The 21,674-nt window shown below is 27.5% G+C and overlaps 9 protein-coding genes across 10 annotated transcripts; 3 read left to right on the plus strand and 6 right to left on the minus strand.

Annotated features, from left to right (window-relative positions):
* Window positions 1–3,755: 3,755 nt before the first annotated feature.
* On the minus strand, window positions 3,756–4,088 carry OCT59_005289 (uncharacterized protein; the record flags this gene model as incomplete). Its single annotated transcript, XM_066138280.1, has 2 exons — window positions 3,756–3,825; window positions 3,916–4,088. 2 exons carry the CDS (start codon window positions 4,086–4,088, stop codon window positions 3,756–3,758), a joined length of 243 nt encoding a protein of 80 aa, XP_065997435.1.
* An 821-nt stretch (window positions 4,089–4,909) lies between these two features.
* Window positions 4,910–6,129, minus strand: OCT59_005290 (uncharacterized protein; the record flags this gene model as incomplete). The annotated part of the gene is made up of 6 exons (XM_025323290.2): window positions 4,910–5,001; window positions 5,092–5,108; window positions 5,222–5,287; window positions 5,366–5,464; window positions 5,552–5,707; window positions 5,777–6,129. 6 exons carry the CDS (start codon window positions 6,127–6,129, stop codon window positions 4,910–4,912), a joined length of 783 nt encoding a protein of 260 aa, XP_025176524.2.
* Window positions 6,130–7,249: 1,120 nt separating this feature from the next.
* OCT59_005291 (uncharacterized protein) lies at window positions 7,250–11,425 on the plus strand. Its single transcript, XM_066138281.1, has 17 exons — window positions 7,250–8,063; window positions 8,125–8,272; window positions 8,368–8,493; window positions 8,564–8,616; window positions 8,687–8,810; window positions 8,893–8,923; window positions 8,992–9,154; window positions 9,220–9,495; window positions 9,568–9,627; window positions 9,701–9,766; window positions 9,827–9,993; window positions 10,066–10,257; window positions 10,327–10,420; window positions 10,488–10,556; window positions 10,626–10,657; window positions 10,740–11,042; window positions 11,125–11,425. Exons 1-17 carry the CDS (start codon window positions 7,437–7,439, stop codon window positions 11,162–11,164), a joined length of 2,571 nt encoding a protein of 856 aa, XP_065997436.1. The 5' UTR covers window positions 7,250–7,436; the 3' UTR covers window positions 11,165–11,425.
* On the minus strand, window positions 10,852–11,760 carry OCT59_005292. 2 transcript variants are annotated; one of them, XM_025323291.2, is made up of 3 exons: window positions 11,676–11,760; window positions 11,469–11,583; window positions 10,852–11,392 (listed from the first exon to the last, which is right to left on the minus strand). In XM_025323291.2, the coding sequence occupies exons 1-3, from the start codon at window positions 11,723–11,725 to the stop codon at window positions 11,240–11,242; spliced, it is 318 nt and encodes a 105-aa protein (XP_025176526.1). In that variant the 5' UTR covers window positions 11,726–11,760; the 3' UTR covers window positions 10,852–11,239. The 2 variants fall into 2 exon arrangements, with proteins under 2 accessions (XP_025176526.1, XP_065997437.1); XM_066138282.1 differs by lacking the exon at window positions 11,676–11,760 and having other exon boundaries at window positions 11,469–11,641.
* An 85-nt stretch (window positions 11,761–11,845) lies between these two features.
* On the plus strand, window positions 11,846–13,062 carry OCT59_005293 (uncharacterized protein). The gene is made up of 2 exons (XM_025326344.2): window positions 11,846–13,001; window positions 13,032–13,062. The coding sequence occupies exon 1, from the start codon at window positions 11,884–11,886 to the stop codon at window positions 12,907–12,909; it is 1,026 nt and encodes a 341-aa protein (XP_025176527.1). The 5' UTR covers window positions 11,846–11,883; the 3' UTR covers window positions 12,910–13,001; window positions 13,032–13,062.
* An 83-nt stretch (window positions 13,063–13,145) lies between these two features.
* OCT59_005294 (uncharacterized protein) lies at window positions 13,146–17,638 on the minus strand (the record flags this gene model as incomplete). Its single annotated transcript, XM_025318307.2, has 19 exons — window positions 13,146–13,511; window positions 13,576–13,884; window positions 14,053–14,137; window positions 14,224–14,588; window positions 14,659–14,793; window positions 14,859–15,079; window positions 15,145–15,301; window positions 15,371–15,688; window positions 15,779–15,863; window positions 15,941–16,061; window positions 16,142–16,273; window positions 16,340–16,566; window positions 16,658–16,746; window positions 16,820–16,932; window positions 17,004–17,054; window positions 17,158–17,215; window positions 17,301–17,363; window positions 17,434–17,469; window positions 17,585–17,638. 19 exons carry the CDS (start codon window positions 17,636–17,638, stop codon window positions 13,146–13,148), a joined length of 2,985 nt encoding a protein of 994 aa, XP_025176528.1.
* Window positions 17,639–18,543: 905 nt separating this feature from the next.
* OCT59_005295 (uncharacterized protein) lies at window positions 18,544–19,057 on the minus strand (the record flags this gene model as incomplete). Its single annotated transcript, XM_066138283.1, has 2 exons — window positions 18,544–18,826; window positions 18,897–19,057. 2 exons carry the CDS (start codon window positions 19,055–19,057, stop codon window positions 18,544–18,546), a joined length of 444 nt encoding a protein of 147 aa, XP_065997438.1.
* Window positions 19,058–19,326: 269 nt separating this feature from the next.
* OCT59_005296 (uncharacterized protein) lies at window positions 19,327–20,714 on the minus strand. Its single transcript, XM_066138284.1, has 5 exons — window positions 20,563–20,714; window positions 20,359–20,470; window positions 19,927–20,279; window positions 19,820–19,841; window positions 19,327–19,741 (listed from the first exon to the last, which is right to left on the minus strand). The coding sequence occupies exons 1-3, from the start codon at window positions 20,692–20,694 to the stop codon at window positions 19,936–19,938; spliced, it is 588 nt and encodes a 195-aa protein (XP_065997439.1). The 5' UTR covers window positions 20,695–20,714; the 3' UTR covers window positions 19,327–19,741; window positions 19,820–19,841; window positions 19,927–19,935.
* A 67-nt stretch (window positions 20,715–20,781) lies between these two features.
* Window positions 20,782–21,666, plus strand: OCT59_005297 (uncharacterized protein). Its single transcript, XM_025318309.2, has 3 exons — window positions 20,782–20,928; window positions 21,094–21,192; window positions 21,279–21,666. Exons 1-3 carry the CDS (start codon window positions 20,838–20,840, stop codon window positions 21,332–21,334), a joined length of 246 nt encoding a protein of 81 aa, XP_025176530.1. The 5' UTR covers window positions 20,782–20,837; the 3' UTR covers window positions 21,335–21,666.
* Window positions 21,667–21,674: the final 8 nt, after the last annotated feature.

Raw genomic sequence — 21,674 nt, forward strand, 5'->3', positions numbered from 1 at the left:
TATTGATCAAACTTGTAATATTAATATTTGACGATGCAAATTTATCATTCAATATACTCAGAACATTATTATATAACACTTAAAAAAAAAATTCTGGGCAAATCAGCTCAAAAGCCATTTAAGGAATAATTAATTTGTAAAACCAGTTTCCTGAAAATTTATTAGTAGTTTTCACTGGTTTGAAGATGGATTACAAATTAACTTTTACGAATTACTAATTTTTTACAAATTTTTATTAATTTAACACAATTTATATACTAACTTTTACAAATTACTAATTTTTTACAAATTTTTATTAATTTAACATAATTCATATACTAACTTTTATAAATTACTAATTTTTTATTAATTTAACGCAAATTCGTATACTAACTTTACAATTACTAATTTTAATTTTTTACAATTTTTATTAATTTAACATGATTCATATACCAACTTTTAAGAATTACTAATTTTCTACGAATTTTTATTAATTTAATATGATTCATATACTAACTTTTACAAATTACTAATTTTTTACAAATTTTATTAATTTAACACGATTTATATATTAACTTTTACAAATTACTAATTTTTTACTAATTTAACGCAAATTCATATACTAACTTTACAATTACTAATTTTTTACTAATTTCAACATAAATTCATATACTAACTTTTACGAATTACCAATTTTTATTAATTTCAATAACTAACGTTTTTGGCTCTACAAATTTATACTGAATTTTCTACTAACATATCTATTTGTTACTAATTTTTATTATTTCATAATACTTTCTTTAATTTTTTTTTTTAAAAATATCAATTAAATCGAAATGAAATCAATCTTAAAAACATTTAATGAGAAATATAACTTAAACTACAATAAAATGTTTAACAGTGCAAAAAATATTAAAATTTAACTTAAATTAATTTTTAAAATCTAAAAATTATTTGCTCTGAATTATCAACCATCCTTTAAGCAGGTAACAAAGTGGTTAAGTAGTCTATATAAATCTTAATGATTTAAATTGAGTTTGAGGATATCAGGTAAAGAAAGCATAGACAATCGACAAGTTTATGCTAATAATAAATTAAATGATATATGTAATATAATCCAGCGGTAAATTAATAATCCATATTAATTTATTTTAAATTTATCAATTAGAAAAAATTGTGAAGGATAAAGATTGCAAAAAATCTCTTTAATAAAAAGAATAAGTTATAGAAAATGGAATCTGTTAAAAATTCTGGCAAATTATGCATATCATTTACTGAAAGTGAGTAAAACTGAAGATAAAGGTTCAAAATCGGTCATTAATATTTATGATCTATCATAGCGCTTAGAAGAGATTACTTATTTTATCTTGATAATTTATTTTGCTATAAATTTTCACTAATTCTGATTTTACTTATTTTCACTAATTCTGATTTTACTTATTTTCATTAATTCTGATTTTACTTATTTTTACATTTTTGATTTTATCATATTTATTTTTATATTTTAGTTGAGACTTTTATTAAGAAATGTTTTTGATAAACATGTAAGAGTAGACCAAACAGCATAGCAATTATGACTTCAGAACTATGATGATGAGATACAATGCTATGACAAAGTCTCACCAGATGATATTTCCGATTGGTCATATATTGATCAACCAGATATGGTATATGACATAGAATATACAGGAGATGATGACGATTTAAATATTGATGATGAAAAATTAGATGCAATTTTGGCAGATAAGGGGAATAAATCAGAAAGTTTTATGCAAGAAAATTTAATAGTTGAAATTTCAGATTTCTATTTTATTATTAATTTACTTTTTTTTTAAGTTTTGCGTATTATAGTATATTTTAATATTTGAATTAATTTTACTTTTTTTTTAATTTTGCGTATTATATTATATTTTATAGCATATCTGAATTTATTTTACTCTATTTTTTTAGTTTTGCGTATTATATTATATTTTATAGCATATCTGAATTTATTTTACTCTATTTTTTTAGTTTTGTGTATTATAATATATTTTATAGTATATCTGAATTTATAAATTAAATTGTAATTGAATTATATCTGATTTATATCTGATTTATATAATAAATTTAGTTGATTTATGTCTAATTAATAGTGTCAAATTTAATAGTATTTGTTGATTTATATCTGATTTATATCTGATTTCTTATTTTAAATTATATCTGAGTGGCAACCACTCAGAACCCAAATGGAACATTATTTTTTTAAAAAAATCGATTAAAATTGAGTTTATAAATCAGATTAAAATCAGATGATCGATTTTATATTTATATTGGTCTAAATTACTAGTTACTAATAAATTTATTAATGTCACACCATATAGTACTATTCTTATAATCATACCAATTTTTTTTAGTTCTGAAGAATATGAAATTGAAAGTATATATATAAATATTTAAAATTTTTTTTAAATATTTTAATAGAATAGAAGTTAGTTTATTATATTTTAATATAATAAAATGTTTTTTAATTAAAAATTTTAAGATTTTTTAACCCAAAATCTTTTTTATTAAATAAATTTTTTTTTTTTTCATAAATAATTATTAATAAAAAATAAGAAATTTCACATTGTAAGATTTGGAATTTCAATAAGGTATATAATTTATTTATGCTAGCAAAAGGTTTTATACATATTGATTTAGTTAACTTGTTTACAAGTTATAGAATATTAAATAAAGACAGGATAAGATTATTAGATGGTTTGGTTAACAAATTGATTTTTGACTTTAAAATTTTTATATGGGAATATAGAAATGTTAAATTAGTTGATTTAGAACATCAGAAAGAGATTAATGTAAAGATGAAAAAGTCGGTCAACAAATCTAAATTAGTGGCCAATAAATTAGACAAAATAGTAAGTTCACGTTGGGAGCTATAGAATAGCTTAGTGTTTGACAAGGGAGGTCATTGATCAAATTTTTAAATCTTTCATGACAAGTCACCTTTGATCTCAAGGTGACAGGTTGGTCTTTTCTTTTAGGAGGAGCAGTATGTTGATAATGTTTAAATTTATTTAGAATACCTTATTTTATTTTACTTTTGTAAATATATTGTATTACTTTAACATTATTATCAATAAACATGATCAGGAAAAAAATAAAAAATAAAAATAAGCATATTAATTCAACTAGGTCTAACCTATTATTAAAGAAAAATCAATAAATTAATGATATTAAGGTTAATTATAGTTTAAAATGCTTAACTAATTTAGTTAAAATTATATAAGTATTTTTTAATAAAATAAAAATTGGCATTTTTTTATTTTAATGTAGTTTAGTTTATTTTATATTATTATTATCTGCACTTTCAATAAATTAATTAAAAAAAACCTGATTTATTCAAAATATAAGTTTATGTACTGGGTAAATGCCATTCCAAACTTTTAAATAAAAATTCAATCTTTAATTTACCTTTACAAAAGAGTATTGCTAAATATCATTGCTAATGATTGTCACCTATTAGAATTAGGGTAAAATTTTGGAAAACTCATCCCGTTAATATTTGTAATGCTGGTGCGGTGAGATTTAGTAATTCCCTTATAAAAACTCGAATTTGATATTTTACTATTATATTTTATTAAATTCAAACTAATAATTTATCAGAAAGTTTGTAGCTTAAAAAGAACTCGATGTTAGTAAGGTTGATTTTTTTCAGTTTATCATAGTACATAACAATCATGTGCAATAATAAATTTATTTATATTGTTATAGTAATTACAGCATTAGTTATAATTATAATTCTAGAACATACAGTATATATGATAATTATTTTTTAATATTCTGATAATCCAAAACAAATCATGTTTATACCTAATTGGAATGACATTATATATTTTTATCAAAATATTTCGATATGTTGAATTTTCGCAAAAAGTTTTTTTTTTTTTATCAATTTATTACCTGTATAAAAAAATATATATCATACTTGAGGATAATATCGGTTCAAACTCTTTTATATCCATATCGCATCTTAATTGAAAATTCAACATATCAAGAAGTTTCAAATTCTTGTATTTCAAAGACTTCTTTTCGCCATTCTTAAAACCTAAATCTTCTAATACCATATTCTCCATAATTTTTTTTTGAATGACTCCAAAAATTTTTAAGGTCCACGGATAAAGGAAAAAGAGTAACGTTTCATCAGTTTACCAGAAATACCAAAAAATAAAAAACCATTAAAAAAATTATAACGACACAACAAAGCCAAGTAGAAAGAGTCAACCGAATGAAGTAGGGAATAAAAAAAAACAAATAAAATTGAACCGAAATTGAATAAAAAATAAAGCCAATAAAAATTAAGTCGTAAAAATAAGCACAAGAGACAAACCGACCTCGTGTCTCTATGAATGATTCCTTTTTTCGCTTTTTAAACAAAAAAAAGAATCCATTAAATCGAAACTCATCGACTTGCCTATTAGTTGCTTATCGTCATCGACTCAACTCAAAAAAAAAAAAAAAAAAATTTCAAATTCTACAATTTCGGTCGGAAATCATTTCTGAAAAATATAATTGTTGATATCGTATACAAATGATAATTCTTCTAATCCAGAATCGATTCATACTCTTCTACATTTAAGGTTGTGCTGGATGAAGTTTTCTGCTAAATCTCAAAAAAAAATAAGTATATATATATAATAATATGTTTATCGCTCATGGGAGATGTGATTTTTTGTAATCTGCAAATTTGCTGTCTAATAATCTTCTAATTCTGAAAATCCTCTCAAACAAATTCATCCAATTCCATAAATTCCACAATATACAAATTAATTCCAAATATAAATCTTCATAAAAAATAAAAAAATTATTGTTCCATAACTTTTTTTTAAAAAAAAATTCCAATAATTGATATTCTGCATCTAAAATCCCAACTAGATCCCCATAAGCCTATTACAGTTTATCGACGATAAGAAGGACTGGGAGAACGGCCACCTGTTCTATAGTTTGGGCTAAAAGCACGCAATCCAAGAGGTGAAGCGCCACGTCCATCTAAATATAAAAATTATTATAATTATTAACTCTCTATCTCTTAAGATAAAATAATTCTGTTGGAGAAAAATAATTTTATAATATACATACAAGGATCTGCAGAACGACTGTAAAGAATTGTATTTAATTGACAATGTTATAAAAAAGATAATAGAAAATAATATTTAATACATTAAGAATTATTTTAGAAACAATAAGTTTTCAATTCTTTAAAGCATACCCATAATCATTAATAGTACCATATTTTTCTCTACGATGTTGATCTTTTTTACCAAGACCAATATCCCTATAAATAAATTATTATAATATATAAATAAATGTATAAAAATTATTTACGGACAAAGAATGAATTAATAAATAATACCAATCCAGTTTTAATCGACGACCTTCAACATTGGTACCATTGTATTTGTCAAATGCATCTTCAGCATCTCTTCTGTCTTCGAATTCAACAAAGGCAAACCTTTCAGAATATTAAAATGACCAAATTAAAATTATAGCGTTCATAGAGGGAGTATAGACATGAATATTATTATATTTAATATTTTACCCTTTATTTCTTCCAGTGTAATGGTCAATCTGAACCGTTACTTTTCGTAAACGACCATACCGCTCAAACATCTCAGCTACGTCTTGTTCACGAAAAGCATATGGAAGATTACCCACATAAAGTGTGGTCGAGTCACGTCTTTCTTTGTCTGAACCACTATCGATATTGTAACAAATTACTTTAATATTGACTCAAAGAATAAAATATATATGCATATATACATACCGATCAATTGGTTTGTTCCTTCTTGGAGGTCCTCTTCTTTCGGAAGCATACGAAGGATAATCACGATAACCTCTTTCTTCTCTATAACCACCACCTCTACCACCGTATCCACGATCGTATCTGTCTTCTCTGGTATAACGATCTTCCCTATATCTGTCTTCTCTTCCATTACGATAACCTCTAGTAGGAGAAGGGCTTCTTCTTCTAGGAGAATAAGAACGTCTGTAACCGGCACGGGGCGACAAAGAACGATCTTTTCGAGAGCTGTAAGGATGATTGTTGCTACTAGATGAAATTTCTTGAGGTGGAGGAGGAACAGAATCTGAACGAGGATTTCCGTTTTGTTGTTCCATTCTATAAAACAAATTTCTTAGGTATTATACAAGAACTTGAAAAATACAACTGCAACTTATTTTTTTAAATTTTCTGCAGAAAAAGGCACCGATAATTAGTGCAAACTTGGAAAGGTTATAATGAAGTAAATTCTAAATGACATTCTTTATATCCGACTTATTGACAAATATAGCGTTGACGTGTCCAAATTTGGCTAATCGGTTTATTATTGGCTGACCGTGAAAAATTGACTTTGTATTCTTGTATTCCTTGTATTCCGTATCATCGGACTTTATTAAAAAAAAAATCCGACAAACGTTAAGATTATCGGATAACACGATTGAACCATTCAACAAAAATACAAAACTTCACAATCAACTGACTATTTTCTGTTTTTTTTTCAGAATTGACTAATATACATATATTATTATTAATACTATTATTACCATAACATTATTACTATTACATTATTACTATTACTACTACCACTTACTTATTAATTTTTAATGTAGGTAAAAGAAGTCTTTAAATGCAGACTAAATAATTACCAATGAGATTAAACCAGCAAAAATAACTTTTTTTCTTTTATTAATTTTCAATTTAAAACTTATAAAATTTTATTCCATTCAGTTTGTCTTATTGAAATGAATTTAATAAACTAAATTTACTTTTTATCACAATAGAAGTTTAAATATTAAAAAAACAAAATCTATTCAAAATTAAGCAAAAAAAGGTGTAATAAAATAAAATTGAAAATTATAATAAAATACTTATTGTATAAAATTAAGCAAAATTGTAATATAGTTATATATAAGTATAGAGAATAATAACATATAAATATGTATAAACCACTTTATTTAAATAACAAAAGAACTTCAAGAAAATGAAAAAAATAAACTTTTATTTTTAATAAAACAATAAACAAAATACGCTAATACTAAATAAAGGTTTTAGAAAAAATTTTTAAAATAAAATATTTTTCATTAAAGAAAGAGAGCCTTCCATTATTTCAATTTTTTTTATCTTTCGGTTTAAATCTTTAGGTTAATAACAGCAACAATTGATTATCTAACGTAGTACAACCTATGATAACTTATTCTTGAAAATATACGTCAATTTTTTTGAAAATTTCTTTTCGATATGAAGTGTTTATACTTTTTTGCACACGGCTAAGCATTTTGGTAGTAGTTTTAGAAAAATCGGGTTTAGTAAAAAAATAATTTTAGACGCCCGTCACCTTACCTATTTTAGTGATCTTATACCGGCTTTTTTACTTTGACTGGTACTTATGTCCATTGCATTGTCTTCCAAAACTCGATAAATAAAAATGTCACCGCCTTTGAGTATTCATAGAGTTGTAGTTGTTTCTCTTTTTCTTCCGTATACTGCTTCTTTTGATATTGGTAAAGACAAAGAGTATAAATACTCTCGTCCAGTTGATATCAATCTGACCGTGCCAAAACCAAACCTAATTGAAGGATTGGCGGCTAAGCGCGCGGACGGGCCTGCTTCACCAATTCAACAAGTTGAAGATCCTATCAATAAGCTCTTTCCTTCGAAAGTACCTACTACTCCTCCACAAACTTTAACGAGCTTGACTCAGCCTCGTAGTCGCGCTCAAAATTCGGGGATAGATAAAAAATTATCCCCTTCTATTTCATCCTTCACTCGGAAAAGGCGTGTTTCAATAGATAGTTCAAATATTTTCGCTGAAGCTCCTTGGACAATTGAACCTTGTACACAAGGCAATATTGGTTTACAAAATGCTATAAACTCTGTTGCTCACAACCTTACCAAACGCGTCTGGGTAGGAACTCTTGGCATGCCTACAGACACGCTCACAGATAAAACACGTGTCGATATTCGTGCCAAACTGACGACAGAATATGATTCAATTCCCGTAATCGTTCCAGATCATGATTTTGAAGGACATTATAATCAGTTTTGTAAGCAAGTACGTATTATAGTATTTTACGCTTCAAATATAATAATTATATTAATAAGTGTACTTTTAGGTTCTCTGGCCTACTTTTCATTATGTTCTTCCGGATAATCCAAAGAAACAAATTCAGGAGGATGAAGATACTTCATGGAAACATTACGTTGCGCTTAATCAACATTTTGCTGACACAATTACCGAGAATTATCAACCTGGTGACATAAGTAAGTAAAGCGTTCGTTTAATACAAAGGTCATTATTATGGCCATTATAGTACATCGATGATTCTAAACTAACTCAAACTATACAATTCGTATAGTTTGGATCAATGATTATCATTTATTGTTGGTTCCGGGAATGATTCGTAAAAAACTTCCAAATGCGATGATTGGGTTCTTCCTTCATATTCCTTTCCCTAGTTCGGAAATATTTAGATGTTTACCTGGTATGTGTGTATTGTTCGGATAAGAGTATATTTGTAATGGATACACTAATTTTGCAAAAATAATTTAAAGTGCGCAAAGAATTACTTGAAGGAGTACTTGGTGCGGATCTAATTGGATTCCAGGTACAGTTTTTTTCTTGTTTGCTCATGATAGTTTGTTCGTCTTATCTTAAATCTACCTTATTATCTGCAGACCTATTCTTTTGCTCGTCATTTTCTTCAGACTTGTTCTCGAATTTTATCATCAATATTAGAAACTACTCCTAAAGGAATACAACTTGAAAATAACTTTGTATCTGTTGGTATTTTTCCAATCGGTATGTGTAACTCTCGTATGATAGAGAATTTGATTTTATCCGTTTTATGCAATAATTTTTAAATGATATTATCATATGTTAGGAATCGATATTCAAGCATTGAACGATAAAAGGTTTCGTTAGCAGCATGCGTGTTTCAATATATAATTTAAAAGTATATTTAAACTTTAATTATAAATAGGAAAGATCCAGAAGTGCTCGAATGGATTGAAGTACTCGGAGAGAAATATAATGGCAAAAAACTAGTTGTTGCCCGTGACAAGTTGGACTATGTTAAGGGAGTTCGTCAAAAGATGTTGGCTTTTGAAACTTTCCTCACGATGCATCCCGAATGGCAAGGAAAGGTAGGCTATTGAGTAATTCTTGAAAGGACCTAATAAATGTTGCTAATTTAATTTTATTATAATAGGTGGTTTTGATTCAAGTAGCACTTTCTACTACTGAGCAAAATGAATTACAAAGTCAAGTTTCAGATGTAGTTGCTAGAATTAATTCGAAGTTTAGTAATCTCGCGTATCAACCAGTTGTATATCTTCATAAAGATATTACTTTTAGTCAATATCTGGCTCTTCTTTCAACGGCTGACGTGTGTCTTATCACTTCATTACGTGACGGAATGAATTTGACATCGCACGAATATGTGGTTTGCCAAGAAACGAAACATCGACCATTAATTCTTAGTGAGGTAAGTTTTTTTTTAAGAGCGCCTATTGAAGACAATTTGTAAGTTCTAATAAAATTTAAAATTTATATTTAGTTTGCTGGAACATACGGAAGTTTCGGTGCAGCTATACGCATTAATCCATGGGATTATCAGGTGAGTCATTATTAACTTTAGTAACATTTATACTTATGATATTTAAATTTTTTAAATTGAACAATTTGAAAAGGAGTGTGCCAACGCCATTCACGAAGCTTTAATTATAAGTGACGAAGAGGCTACAACTAAATGGAAGGTTAGCCATATTTAAAGAGTGTGTACATTTTAAATTCGCATTAATTTTATTTAATTTTAGGAATTATACGCGTATGCATCTTTGAATAGTGCTCAACATTGGACTGAAAATTTTGTATCAGAACTTGAAAAGGTCCACAGTGATATGCAGAGACGTTTTTCCATTCATATTCCACATTTGAACCCAAGATCATTTTTGGGAGATTTCAGAAATTCTCAAAAGAGATTGTAATTATAAAATTAATAATGGTTTGATATATTATTCTTTATACTAAACTTTTACGTATAATTTTTAATTAGATTTTTGTTAGATTATGACGGTACACTCGCGGCGTATGAAAAGGCTCCGAACACCAATAATTCAACAAAACGTCTCGTTGACCTTTTAACTAGACTTACAAGTGATTCGCGCAACGTGGTATATGTAATGAGCGGAAGAACGTCCGATAGTTTAGAAGAACAATTAGGTGAAGTACCTAATCTAGGAATGAGGTACATTTAAATAAAATTATTTTCGTTTCTTAGTCTTGAAAATGTTTTAAACATAAATTATAAAAAAAGCGCTGAAAATGGGTCATATTTGAAATTAATTGGCGGCAAATGGGAAAATTTATTTACTGATTTGGATATGAGCTGGAAGGAACAAGTGAACGAGGTAATAAATCCCACGAGTTTGAAACGTTAGGAATTTTAGAAACGATAACATTTCAATTATAATACAGATATTCGAGTATTATACAGAAAGAACACCAGGATCTCTTATAGAAAAAAAGAATTTATCAATAGTTTGGGTATGTATTATGTAAGCACAAGTTTCCGTTTGTTCTTTTAATGCTAACATGTTTAGTATGTGTTCATAGCACTATCGTACGGCCGATAATTCAAATTATGGGTAAATTTTCCGATTGATTGGATATCTTTTTTTGCAATTACTGTTTCTGAATTATTTCATATCTTTGAATTTTTCATTCAAGTGCTTGGCAGGCTGCTGAGTGTCAGAACCATATTCAAGATGCATTGGGATCAACATATCCAATTCACGCAATTGCTGGAAACAAAAACATTGAGGTTATGGCACGTAATATTAGCAAATCTGTTGCGGTTAGGCAAATTCTCACAACAATTGAACCAGATTTTATTCTTTGTATGGGAGACGATCGAACAGATGAAGATATGTTTGATTTTGTCAATAAGTTGGACAATGTTAAAACAGTAATAACTTGTACAGTTGGGTCGAAAAGTAGCGAGGCAAAATGGTTTGTCAGTGGAGTATTAAGGTAATTTGTTTTAGAACACTATTGAAACTTTTATATACAATAACTAACTTTTTGTTTTTTTTTCATATTTCACGTATTTCAGTGTTTTAAGTAGTTTAGAAATATTAGCTAGTAACGATTAGTTACAGATAGTCTTATTATAAAAATAAGTTGTTTCATCTATTTTTAAGTAGTTAATATTAATAAATTTTGACAGATTAAAAGCCGGGAGGAGTTCTTCTTATAGTGACTTTAGTGAATTTTGGTACTTTGTGCAAAGATTTTCTATAACCCTTATGTTTTCTACTAAAGACAGTATATTTATCGCGAGGAGTCATTTCTGATTCCTTTGGCAATGAACGTGCGTAATCCTTAATAAAATAATGTTTATTTTAAAGAATACGAAAAAAAGGGTAAAGCCAAAAAAAAGTAAGGAGATTGATATACCAGAGCTTTACAACTAACACCTGAATTATCTACAGCTTCAATAACAGCATCAACAGCCCTTAAGCGTTTGCGTACGTTGGCTTTACGCGTTCTACTCATTTTTGAAGGATTTTTCCTAGTGTATTTTTAAAAGAAAGTAAGCTTAATTAACTTACGATTATAAGGATTTTGTGGGATGAAAAAAAACTAAGCTGGTTGATAGATTACCATAACAAACCACCACAAGCTACTAATGTAGCCCTGAATGTTCCAAGCATTTTTTTGATCGCGATACTAACAAAAAAGTTTATGATCAATAATTAATTATATTAGTCACACAATAGTAATCTAGTATCCTAGTGGTAATCTCATTTTACTCGAAAAAAATCATTTTCATCATTTTCTTTCCTATTCTCCTATTTATTAATCAGCAAAAATGGTAAATTCAGATTTAATTAGTTTATTAATTTTTATATCACTTCCTTTTCTTATAGACAAAGGACGTGAATTCATGAGACGGAGGGAATTTAATTTACAAAAACCTAAAAGGAATAAATCAAAATTTGATTATTTCGTAATAATTTTATTATTAAGTAATAGTTTGTTACAAACTTACTTTGTAATATTTTCGAAATCACCAAATATATATAGAGATACTGGAGTCCCCTTAAAAATGTCAACAAGCATATTAAGAACAATTATGGAAAATAATAAGACTACTTTTAATGATAAAGAACAAACCTTATTAAAAAAATTAGAATCTTATGAAAATAGGTTAATATATGTCACATACGGAGAAGAAGCATTACTTGAATGTTCATATTGTTATAGTTTAACAGATTATTTGATGTTTATTATACCTAATATTGCTTGGTCTTACGTTATTATGGCAAGTATACTTGGGATATCAACAATGTTAAAACGCAAATCACATTGGAGAACTTATGGAGTAATTTGGTTGATTGGTAGTGGATTTTTAGAATTATACACTTTCTCAACAGTAGATTTTTCTAATCTCGATAGTGGAGGGAATATAGAATTTCTTTATTGTACGATAGAATTTTATAGGAGATTATCATTTTCTGTATTATCGTTAGCAATATTGTTTTTTGACAAAATAGATGAAAGAAATAATTTTGAAATAATAACCGATATGAAAAGAACACTAGAAACGATCATTTATAGAAGTAAAGCTTTAAACTTACAACGTACAAGTATATTAAGAGATTCTAATTTAAGAAGGTTATTTGTTGAATATTATAAGAGAGTTGAAATGGATGATAGTACAATTTCATTAGATCCTGAATATAAAGAAGCTAAAGATAAAGCTTTATCAAAATTAAATATAGAAAATTTGTTGAAAGAAGCCGAACTTTATATTGATGATATTACTAAATTGAAAGAGTTAGGATCTGATACTGAATTAGCTGTTGGAATACAATCTACTTCTACATCAAGTTAAATATTTTCTTCCTCAAAGATGAAGGAATCTTAAAGATTTACTACACAAAAATATAACTGTCATTGATAATTAGTCTTAAGAAATGTCGCGAAATTTGTCAAAATTCAATTTCATTTATTGACAATTTTCCTTAATAAAATTTAATTTTAAAAACATAAACCTAAGAAATTCATGTAATATATAAATATAATATAAATTTTAAGAAAAAAATTTTCACAATATGAAATAAAGTTCACTTAAATAATATAAGGTACTTCATAACTCTTTAGACCTGAACTACATTTTTTCAATGCTGCCTCATACCGCTCACATAAATTCGCATCGGGTTCAACCTCATCACTGGGTTTTAATTCCAAAGATTCTTCAGGTTGAGTGTATTTTTCTAATAAATTATGTATCAATGATTGTTGCTCTTCGGTAAAATCAACACCCTCTATAAGTTCTTTAAATTCATCTCTAAATCGTTTAAATAATTCATCCTCCGCACAATTTGATGCTCCAATATATGCCACAATATATGGTAAGGTTTGTAATCCATCTTTTAATCCACGCGTCCTATATGGTTCATGACGGATCTTGCTAAGAAGACCATCGTGATCAACCTAAATAAAGGGTAAGTTAAAAGAATAAAAATATATTTAAATGAATATACTTATTATTACAAACCTTTAAACATGCTTTAGCATAAGCATCAATTTCTTTTGAACGTCGTAATTTTTCACCGTTTAGTTTCATTGATTCTCCTTTTTTATCCTTTACAAAAAGATCATTGATCCAATCATTCTCCAGATTTATTGCATATTTAAAATATGCAAGCGCATTCCTGTATTCGTCGCTATTAACACGATCCAACCCTTCGGTAAAATACAAAGTTATCTCCTTGTATTTATCGAAGAGTTCTACATATTCTTTAAAATCTGGATCAGTTAAATATCCCGTATTCAATGAGAGCGGCTCGTCCCAAGTCCCTGTCACCTAAAATTGTGTTAATTTAATTTATTACTCAAGATTAAAATAGACACTTAAATATAATTATAATAGAATAAGGATATTCTTATTTCATGTTTACGATAAGAACTATAATGTAATCTTTCAATGGAACAAAAAGTCCATTAGTCGTGTCGGACTATAGAATAAACTTACTGATGTACAGCCAGATTCGTAAAATTTATGCACTAGTAATTTAAACAAATCAATTTGTCCAAGCTTAATACAAAATATTTCGAATCTATGAATTAATAAATATTCACATTAAAATTATCGAATCTACCTATCACGTATCTGTTACCTCATATTATAGTATATTATGTTTACCTTTTATTAATTGTCGGATGAAGGGATACTATATTTTTTTCTTGGTTTTCGGCGATCTCACACACGGTTTTAAGATTATTCTCATTGTATCCACTACCACCATATGTAGTAGAATCAGAATTATGCGTATCTTCTGTTCGAGACGAATCACGCATAATAACATCTTCATCGTTATTATAATAACTATTATTATAATCATCATCATTATTATTATAATTATTATTGAAATCATCATTATAATCATTATTATTATTATAATTATCATAGCCATAATTATAGCTATTATAACTATAATTATCATTATAATTATTATTATCCTGAACTTCTTCATTAAGCACATGATTATTATCCTTATTCATATATTCCTAAATAATATAAATTGTATAAATAAAAAAAGAAAAAAATAAATGTTTTCAAGTATAAATATCAACGAACCTTAAGTGAAGAAGGAATTATATCATTAATATTCGAAAAGTTGTGATCAACATCAGCATTAACATAGATAAGAGAATAGACATTAGAATTCGCGTTTAATGATGACGTATCATTGAGCGCTCGTTCTTCGGACGTCTGCAATTTTATATCAGATTCAATAAGCGTACTTATTTTCATTTTGCAACGTGAGATAAACTCACCTCCTCAACAGTCATATCACCAAATCTCCACCAATTACCATTTTCGTTGTTATTAAAAATATTTTCGGTTTTGTTTCCTCCAGATACCCATATATAAGCATAATGATGTTGTCCATCACGCCCTAAAACAGCTTTAAGTCGATAAACAACTTTTTTCATATCTGGAGTATTAAATATATCTCTTATTTTCGCTTCTATTTCCTCTTTCCTCTCTATAAGGTCTAAGTTTAAAAGAAATTTGTTAAAAACAATATACTTGCTATTTTTCAAAAGAAAAAGATACTACCTTTAAATTTCTGTTCAATCTTTTCTAAAATTCCTTCCAAAAAGGAATATGTTTTTTGCGCATCATTGGCAATAATACCATTATTCCTTGCTTTATCACACTTACGACGAAAATAATCAATTGAACCTTTGAGTAAGTCCAAACCATTATGTCTTCCCTAATGATAAATTGAACATACAATTCAATGTTTTAATCAAATAAAAAGACTATCCATTACACTAACTACCTGATAGTCTGTTATTCTCCTAATAGCTTGATTTATTTCCTCAGATTCAGATTTAAGAATTTCCAATTGATGCCATCGTTTTTCAATATCTTCAGCTCTGTTTAACAAATATCGATCCATATATAATTCCTTATGGATATGAAATCCTGAATCTCCAGACGTAAAGTTATTGTCGGCAAAAGCATCCCGATGTTTTAACGTAAAAATCAAAATTTTCGCAAGCTCGGTAAAAAAGACTTTTTGCATTGTCTCCGTTTTATATACTATTTTATCAAGAGCAGCATAAACCGTATTAAAACTTGGAGTAATTACTAGAGGGTTTATTATAATGGAACGTTAAGTCTAATATAGAAGTTCCTTATGGTACAGTTGTTAGCATTAATATAAATAAATAAACTTAAAGGATATAATACTCAAAACGTCTTCGTCCCTCTTTTCAGGTTGGTAATGATAATTACTAAAACTTTCGTTTCTGCCAAGTGACTTCAACAGTCTGAGATTAATTGAATATCGTAGGATCCGTTAATATATACAGAATATTATCAAAAGATATTATAAAAAAAAAATTACCTATTAAAAGGTATTACGTGTTTAGACAAAGAGTCTATACCGGGATCAAGATCAAGATCAATAAGATCACGGTGATAAGTGGATGAGTAGACAATCACATCAAGTACTTTAGTAAAAAAATCTAAATTAAAATTGTACATTAATTATCAATTAGTCATTCATAATATTAATCTGATATTATGACAAGATTTATAAAAATACCTTGAACAGAATCCCAATCGTTCCAACTATTCTTATCTTCAAAGGCCAAAGCTTCTATTAATGAACTAGCATCACCGTATGATCTTTGGCTCAGAGACAAAAAACCGAAAAGCTTTTGAAATTCATGCATAACTAATAAAATATATTTTTTCATAAGTATCTAAAATTTTAGATCAAATGCATTAATTTTTCACTCACACTTTAGAGTATATGGCCGAGATTTGAATTCGTGGTAGAAACTATTTGGACCAAATTCATCCGATAATCCTCGCGAATTTCCATCCCAATAACCTTCCACTTCACCCCAATCATCTCGAGTTGGCCGATATGCTAATATAACCAATCGAAATATTGGTATATGAAATAATGCTAGAAAAAATGGACCGGCAAAACCATAGTTCATATTTGACTTTAGCCCAATCGGACTTAAAAAAAAACCATTGAAATGAATAATCTTAATTTGAATATACGAAAGGTAAAAACACAGAGGATGAACTTTGACATATAAATGCGCACGTTGTGTCGTCCAACTTCAAACGTTTAATTGGTTGTCCCCAATTATTATGGTTTGTATAATTGTCATCAACTTGTGAATTACTGTTATTCTAAAATAAGAAGATCAATGTTCACCATTGTTTACGAATTAATTCAAATTATAAATATAATATTTCTAATTACCCTAGGATTATATAGAACAACAGCAGTTTCGTTATTGTTATTTTCAACGGCCGATGAAGGTCGAGATGTTATATCATCGTAACTTTGTTGTAATGTTCTTTCTAAATCTGCATCTATATAATATTTGATTTTTAATTTTATTTTAAAGAGAAAATCAACAAAGCTATAAAAAAAATATTTATACCGCTGTTTGTTAAATCAATTGTGTCGCCATTATTATTATAAGAGTACTTGTCTAATAATATATGTATAGTAAATTATTTTATTTTTATTATTACTTTTTTTTTTTTAAAAAAAAAAAGAAATCATGTTTTTAACCAAAAAACTAATTAATCAACCTGGATCTTCGCGAGGTGTAGAAGATTCCCAATCAGTAAGAGATTTTAAATTGTTCATCTAAACAAAATAAATAAATAAAGGCATTATTTGTGTAATTCAAAAATAGAAATAAAAGTAAGAACGAACTGGTAAGGATAGATACCGATTCATCATTGAAATTTTGAAAATAATAATCTGCAGCACGGTTAACATCATTATTATATTTCTACGAATAATTATTTAATGATTAACAACAAAAATGAAGGATATTAATTCGCGTAAAAACAAACACTCACTAATAAGACTTCATGTGCGTCTTTTTCGTCAACACCCTATAGAAAATGATAGAGGATTTGATTAACTTTTTTTCAGTATAGCATACAATAATGCTATATGAGAGTTTTGAGCAAAATATTTCTTAAAGAAATGGATAAACGAAAAGTTTACCAAATCTAAAAGCTGGTTTAGTGCTTCCTGCTTAACCCTGGAATATTCTGTCATTATTTAAAAATGTTCCTACAAGAAAAATTCTTACTTAAAAGCTTCGATAAAGTAAACGTTAAATATATAACGTTAGTGTTTTTATATGCAAACAAGCGAAATTAATTTAATTCAAATAAAGGATAAAGGTTTTTTTTTTAAAAAAAAAATTGGTTTAAAAATGGTATAAAATTGTGTAACTTCGGAAAAACTGTCAATAGGCAGCTGCGGCTGCAAGAATTTAAGAAGCGGACATTTTTAATCATTTTAATCGAAAACTTATTTTATTAGCGTGAAATTTTTTTAAAAAATGAAAGAAATAGAGTAGCAATATTAACATTTATTACATAAAAAAAATTATAAAAAATGAAAAGAGGAAAAAGATAACAAATACATAGTAAACTCTGTTGCCAACCAACGTTACGAACTAAATAATGAATTAAACGTGGTGTTCGTTTGTCAAATCAAACAAGAACAGACTATAGAATGCGATAGATAAACCCATATGATAAATAATTAAAATGATAAGAGATCAATTAGAAAATGTTAAATGTTTCTTACTATCTTACACTAATAACCAACCACCTATTATAGTTGAAAGGGCTATATGTATGAAATTTTTATTTCCACGATCTCATTATTCATTGATCGGCGATCACATGAAAAGTGCGCCATAAAGACTCCCAATTGTTTTAATCCAACAATTTATCAATGCTCATGCTACCTTTTGTCTCCTAAATTATCAAATAATTAGCGTTAGATAAAGGTGTAGAACGTCGAAAATAATTAAGGTAAGAATAGTGAGCATGATGTGAATAACATCTCGATAAATTTGATGCACCCGGATAAAAAGTGAACGGGAAAGTTGGGTTGTGTTTGATGTGGCGCAGCCATAAGACTTACTGTATGATTGAACGTGAGGATGATTACCGCATTGACGGAAGTGTGACATTTACGGATAATTGAGTCCCCCGTGTACGTAATTTATCACATTCTTCAACGAGATTTCTCAGTGGAGGAAGTTTTAACAATGCATCGTTGATAAACCTTGCTGCTGCAGCAGTGATAGGGAAGCGTGAATTTCTCGACCAATTGTTGCTGATAATGATAGAATTTGTGAAATCTGTGGATGATTTTGCCGTGTTAAAGTATTTGCTGCTTGTTCTAGACAAGTTTTTCTTGTTTCTTTTTGCTCTACGATTTTGAAACCTGATAAGAGATGAATCAAAAACACCACCTGTTTAATTCGTTTATTTTATCATTTCGTAAAAAAAACTACCAAACATAAACACTTTTGCGATTCTTTCTCATGTTTAAATCGGGAAAACCATCAAGAAATTGAGATTGTGTTGGAGTCGTACGATGTCTCTGTTGTATATTTGAATTACATAACGAAAGATCTTTAATACAATCCTCAATAGTAGAATTTGTTTCGTACATAATAAAACAAATCAAAAAGAAGTTAAAAAGAAGGAAGAAATCGAAATAAAAGTGTGAGTGAGTGCCGTATAAATGAATGCAATAAAATATTCTCGCCCTTTTTGTACGGTTGCAAAATAACAAGCAACAACAATAATTTATCTTAACAAATTAGACTTTTGTTGATTATGATAAAGACGACAAATTAATGTAATAAACCGTTAATAAATCGCGAAATTAATCAATCTTATGATAGAATGAGATAATCTGACCCATTGAACATTTATTTTGTAATAAAGAATTGTAAAATTCATAACACGAGTTTATTCTGAAATAATGACGACGAATTCAAAACAGAGTGCAAATGCACATCGAGCGTATAAAACAATTTCTTTTAAACGTTCAACGCAGGTAACCATTTTATAAAGATTGATCAAACGGCAGAAACTTTTTACAATATTGACTTCCACATAAACATTTCTTTCTTTCTGTATTAATATTGATTTCTTGTATGTTATCATTATTATCATTCATGCCACCAGCGTAATCAAATGATAATTCTTCATTTATTTCGATGTCTCTCTTTGCGAATAGAGCGGCTGTAGGAATTAGAGAATTTATTCTTGTGAGAAATATTTGTAAGTTTGAATCACATGAATGATTTATGAACCTTCCAACGTTGCCTATATGAGTCGGATCAATATTCTATGAAAAATTATAGTATGTAAAGATTTGATTAAAAATAAAATTAACGTGAGTAGTTGAAACTTAATTTTTACTTACCGTTCTTAGAATTCGATCTTTTCTATATAAAAAAGAAAATTTTTATTTGGATGTAAACGCATGTACATGTATTACAAAAATAACATAAACGCGTACTTAGTACTTACACATCATACTTACACATGTTCTTTCAAACAAAGTATATAATTATCTTCATTCTTTTCTTTCGCCGTAATCCATCTTCGTTTAGCTCCATCAGTTTTAATAATTTCACCAGCATATTCACAAACAAATTCACCTTTACGAATTTTACGTGTATGAGATCTTACACCCCATCCACATCCAGAATTACTCTTAAAAATTTGCAATGGTAAAGAAACTCCATGTTGTGTTAATCTATTTGGACATTTAACGGAAGAACATGAACAGTTTGAATTACATTCATATACCGAAATATTTGGCAAAATAGAAGTGGATTGAAGAAAAGCTGGATTTAATCCGCGTGATACGTAAAAGAATCCTACAAAAAAAAAACGAATTATATTAATAAGACGCGTTTTAATCGATGGACCAAGAAATTAGGAAGGAAAGTCGTCTACCATGAGTGGATTTACATCCACAATCTTCAGATTCGCAATCATCTTTGCAATCACATCCATCATAATATGAATCGGAAGTTGTGCCAGGTAATGTTACACAATTATTAACATACTAATAGGAAAATAGAGAAATAATTGAATAATTAAGACGAATGAAAGAAGAAAAAATTAACAAATTATGCGTATATATGTGTGTCTTTTTACTTTATAAAATATATTTCGTAATTCTTCAAATTCTTTAATTTCATCATAAATTAATGAAACAGGAAATCTTTCTAAACCATTTGATATATCTTCAATTATAAATTTTCGATTCTCCTTAATTTTTTCAGTCATTGAAAAAAATGCAGAAAAAAAAATGTGACACGTGATATGTTAAATTTACCAATAAATTATTTACACATCACATGCTAACCATTTTTCAATTTTTCAACCTCCAAACTTTTACTCTACACTGAATATTTACAAAATATTGAAAAATGGTGCTATCTATCGGACAAATTATTTATGTTATTTTACTGGTAATAAATGCTATAGCAATATTAAACGAAGAACGATTTCTTGCAAGAAGTAAGTTTTATATTTTAATAAGTATTGAATAAACGCGTTTTGAAAACAAGATAGTAGGTGGAAGAATATCATAAAATTCGATTTAATTTAATGAATTCGTTAATATGAATCTGATCAATTCTTTATAATATGTTATAATAATACAAATTCTTTTATTATTAAAAGTTGGAATGAGTAGTCATATAGAACCAGGATATGGAGATGTAACATCATTCAAATCAAAGATTATAAATCTTATATCAGCGGTTAGAACTTTAATGAGGAGTGAGTAATTAATTATAAATTCTTTTCCTAATTTATATATTTTATTTATAAATAAAAGGAAATTAATATATTTTTTTAATTAATAGTTCCTTTGATTGTTTTAAATATTTTAGTTATAATTTATGAAATATTGCTGGGATAATTTGAATTTATTAGGGTATAAAACATTTATAGTTTAAACAATATTCATATTATGGAATGTCATAACAATAATTTTTCTCTGTAAAAGTAACCTTCCAACCTGAAAATCAAAATTTACCAATAATTATAATTAGTCTTTCTCATTTTTCAGATCCTGCCTGTATTTTTATGAAATTAGAATTTATATGTTGAAATATACCAAAGTGCTGTATTTCCACTTTTACTGGCGTTTTATTTTTATCAAAATATGTAATTTCAAATTTACCGGGATTTTCCGGAATTTACAATAACATATGATTGGCTAATTGGTTAAACCGTTTCCAAATGTAAAGCATGAAAAA

The sequence above is a fragment of the Rhizophagus irregularis genome, chromosome 13 (genome assembly GCF_026210795.1).
Source record: "Rhizophagus irregularis chromosome 13, complete sequence".
In the NCBI taxonomy this organism is placed as follows: Eukaryota; Fungi; Glomeromycota; class Glomeromycetes; order Glomerales; family Glomeraceae; genus Rhizophagus; species Rhizophagus irregularis.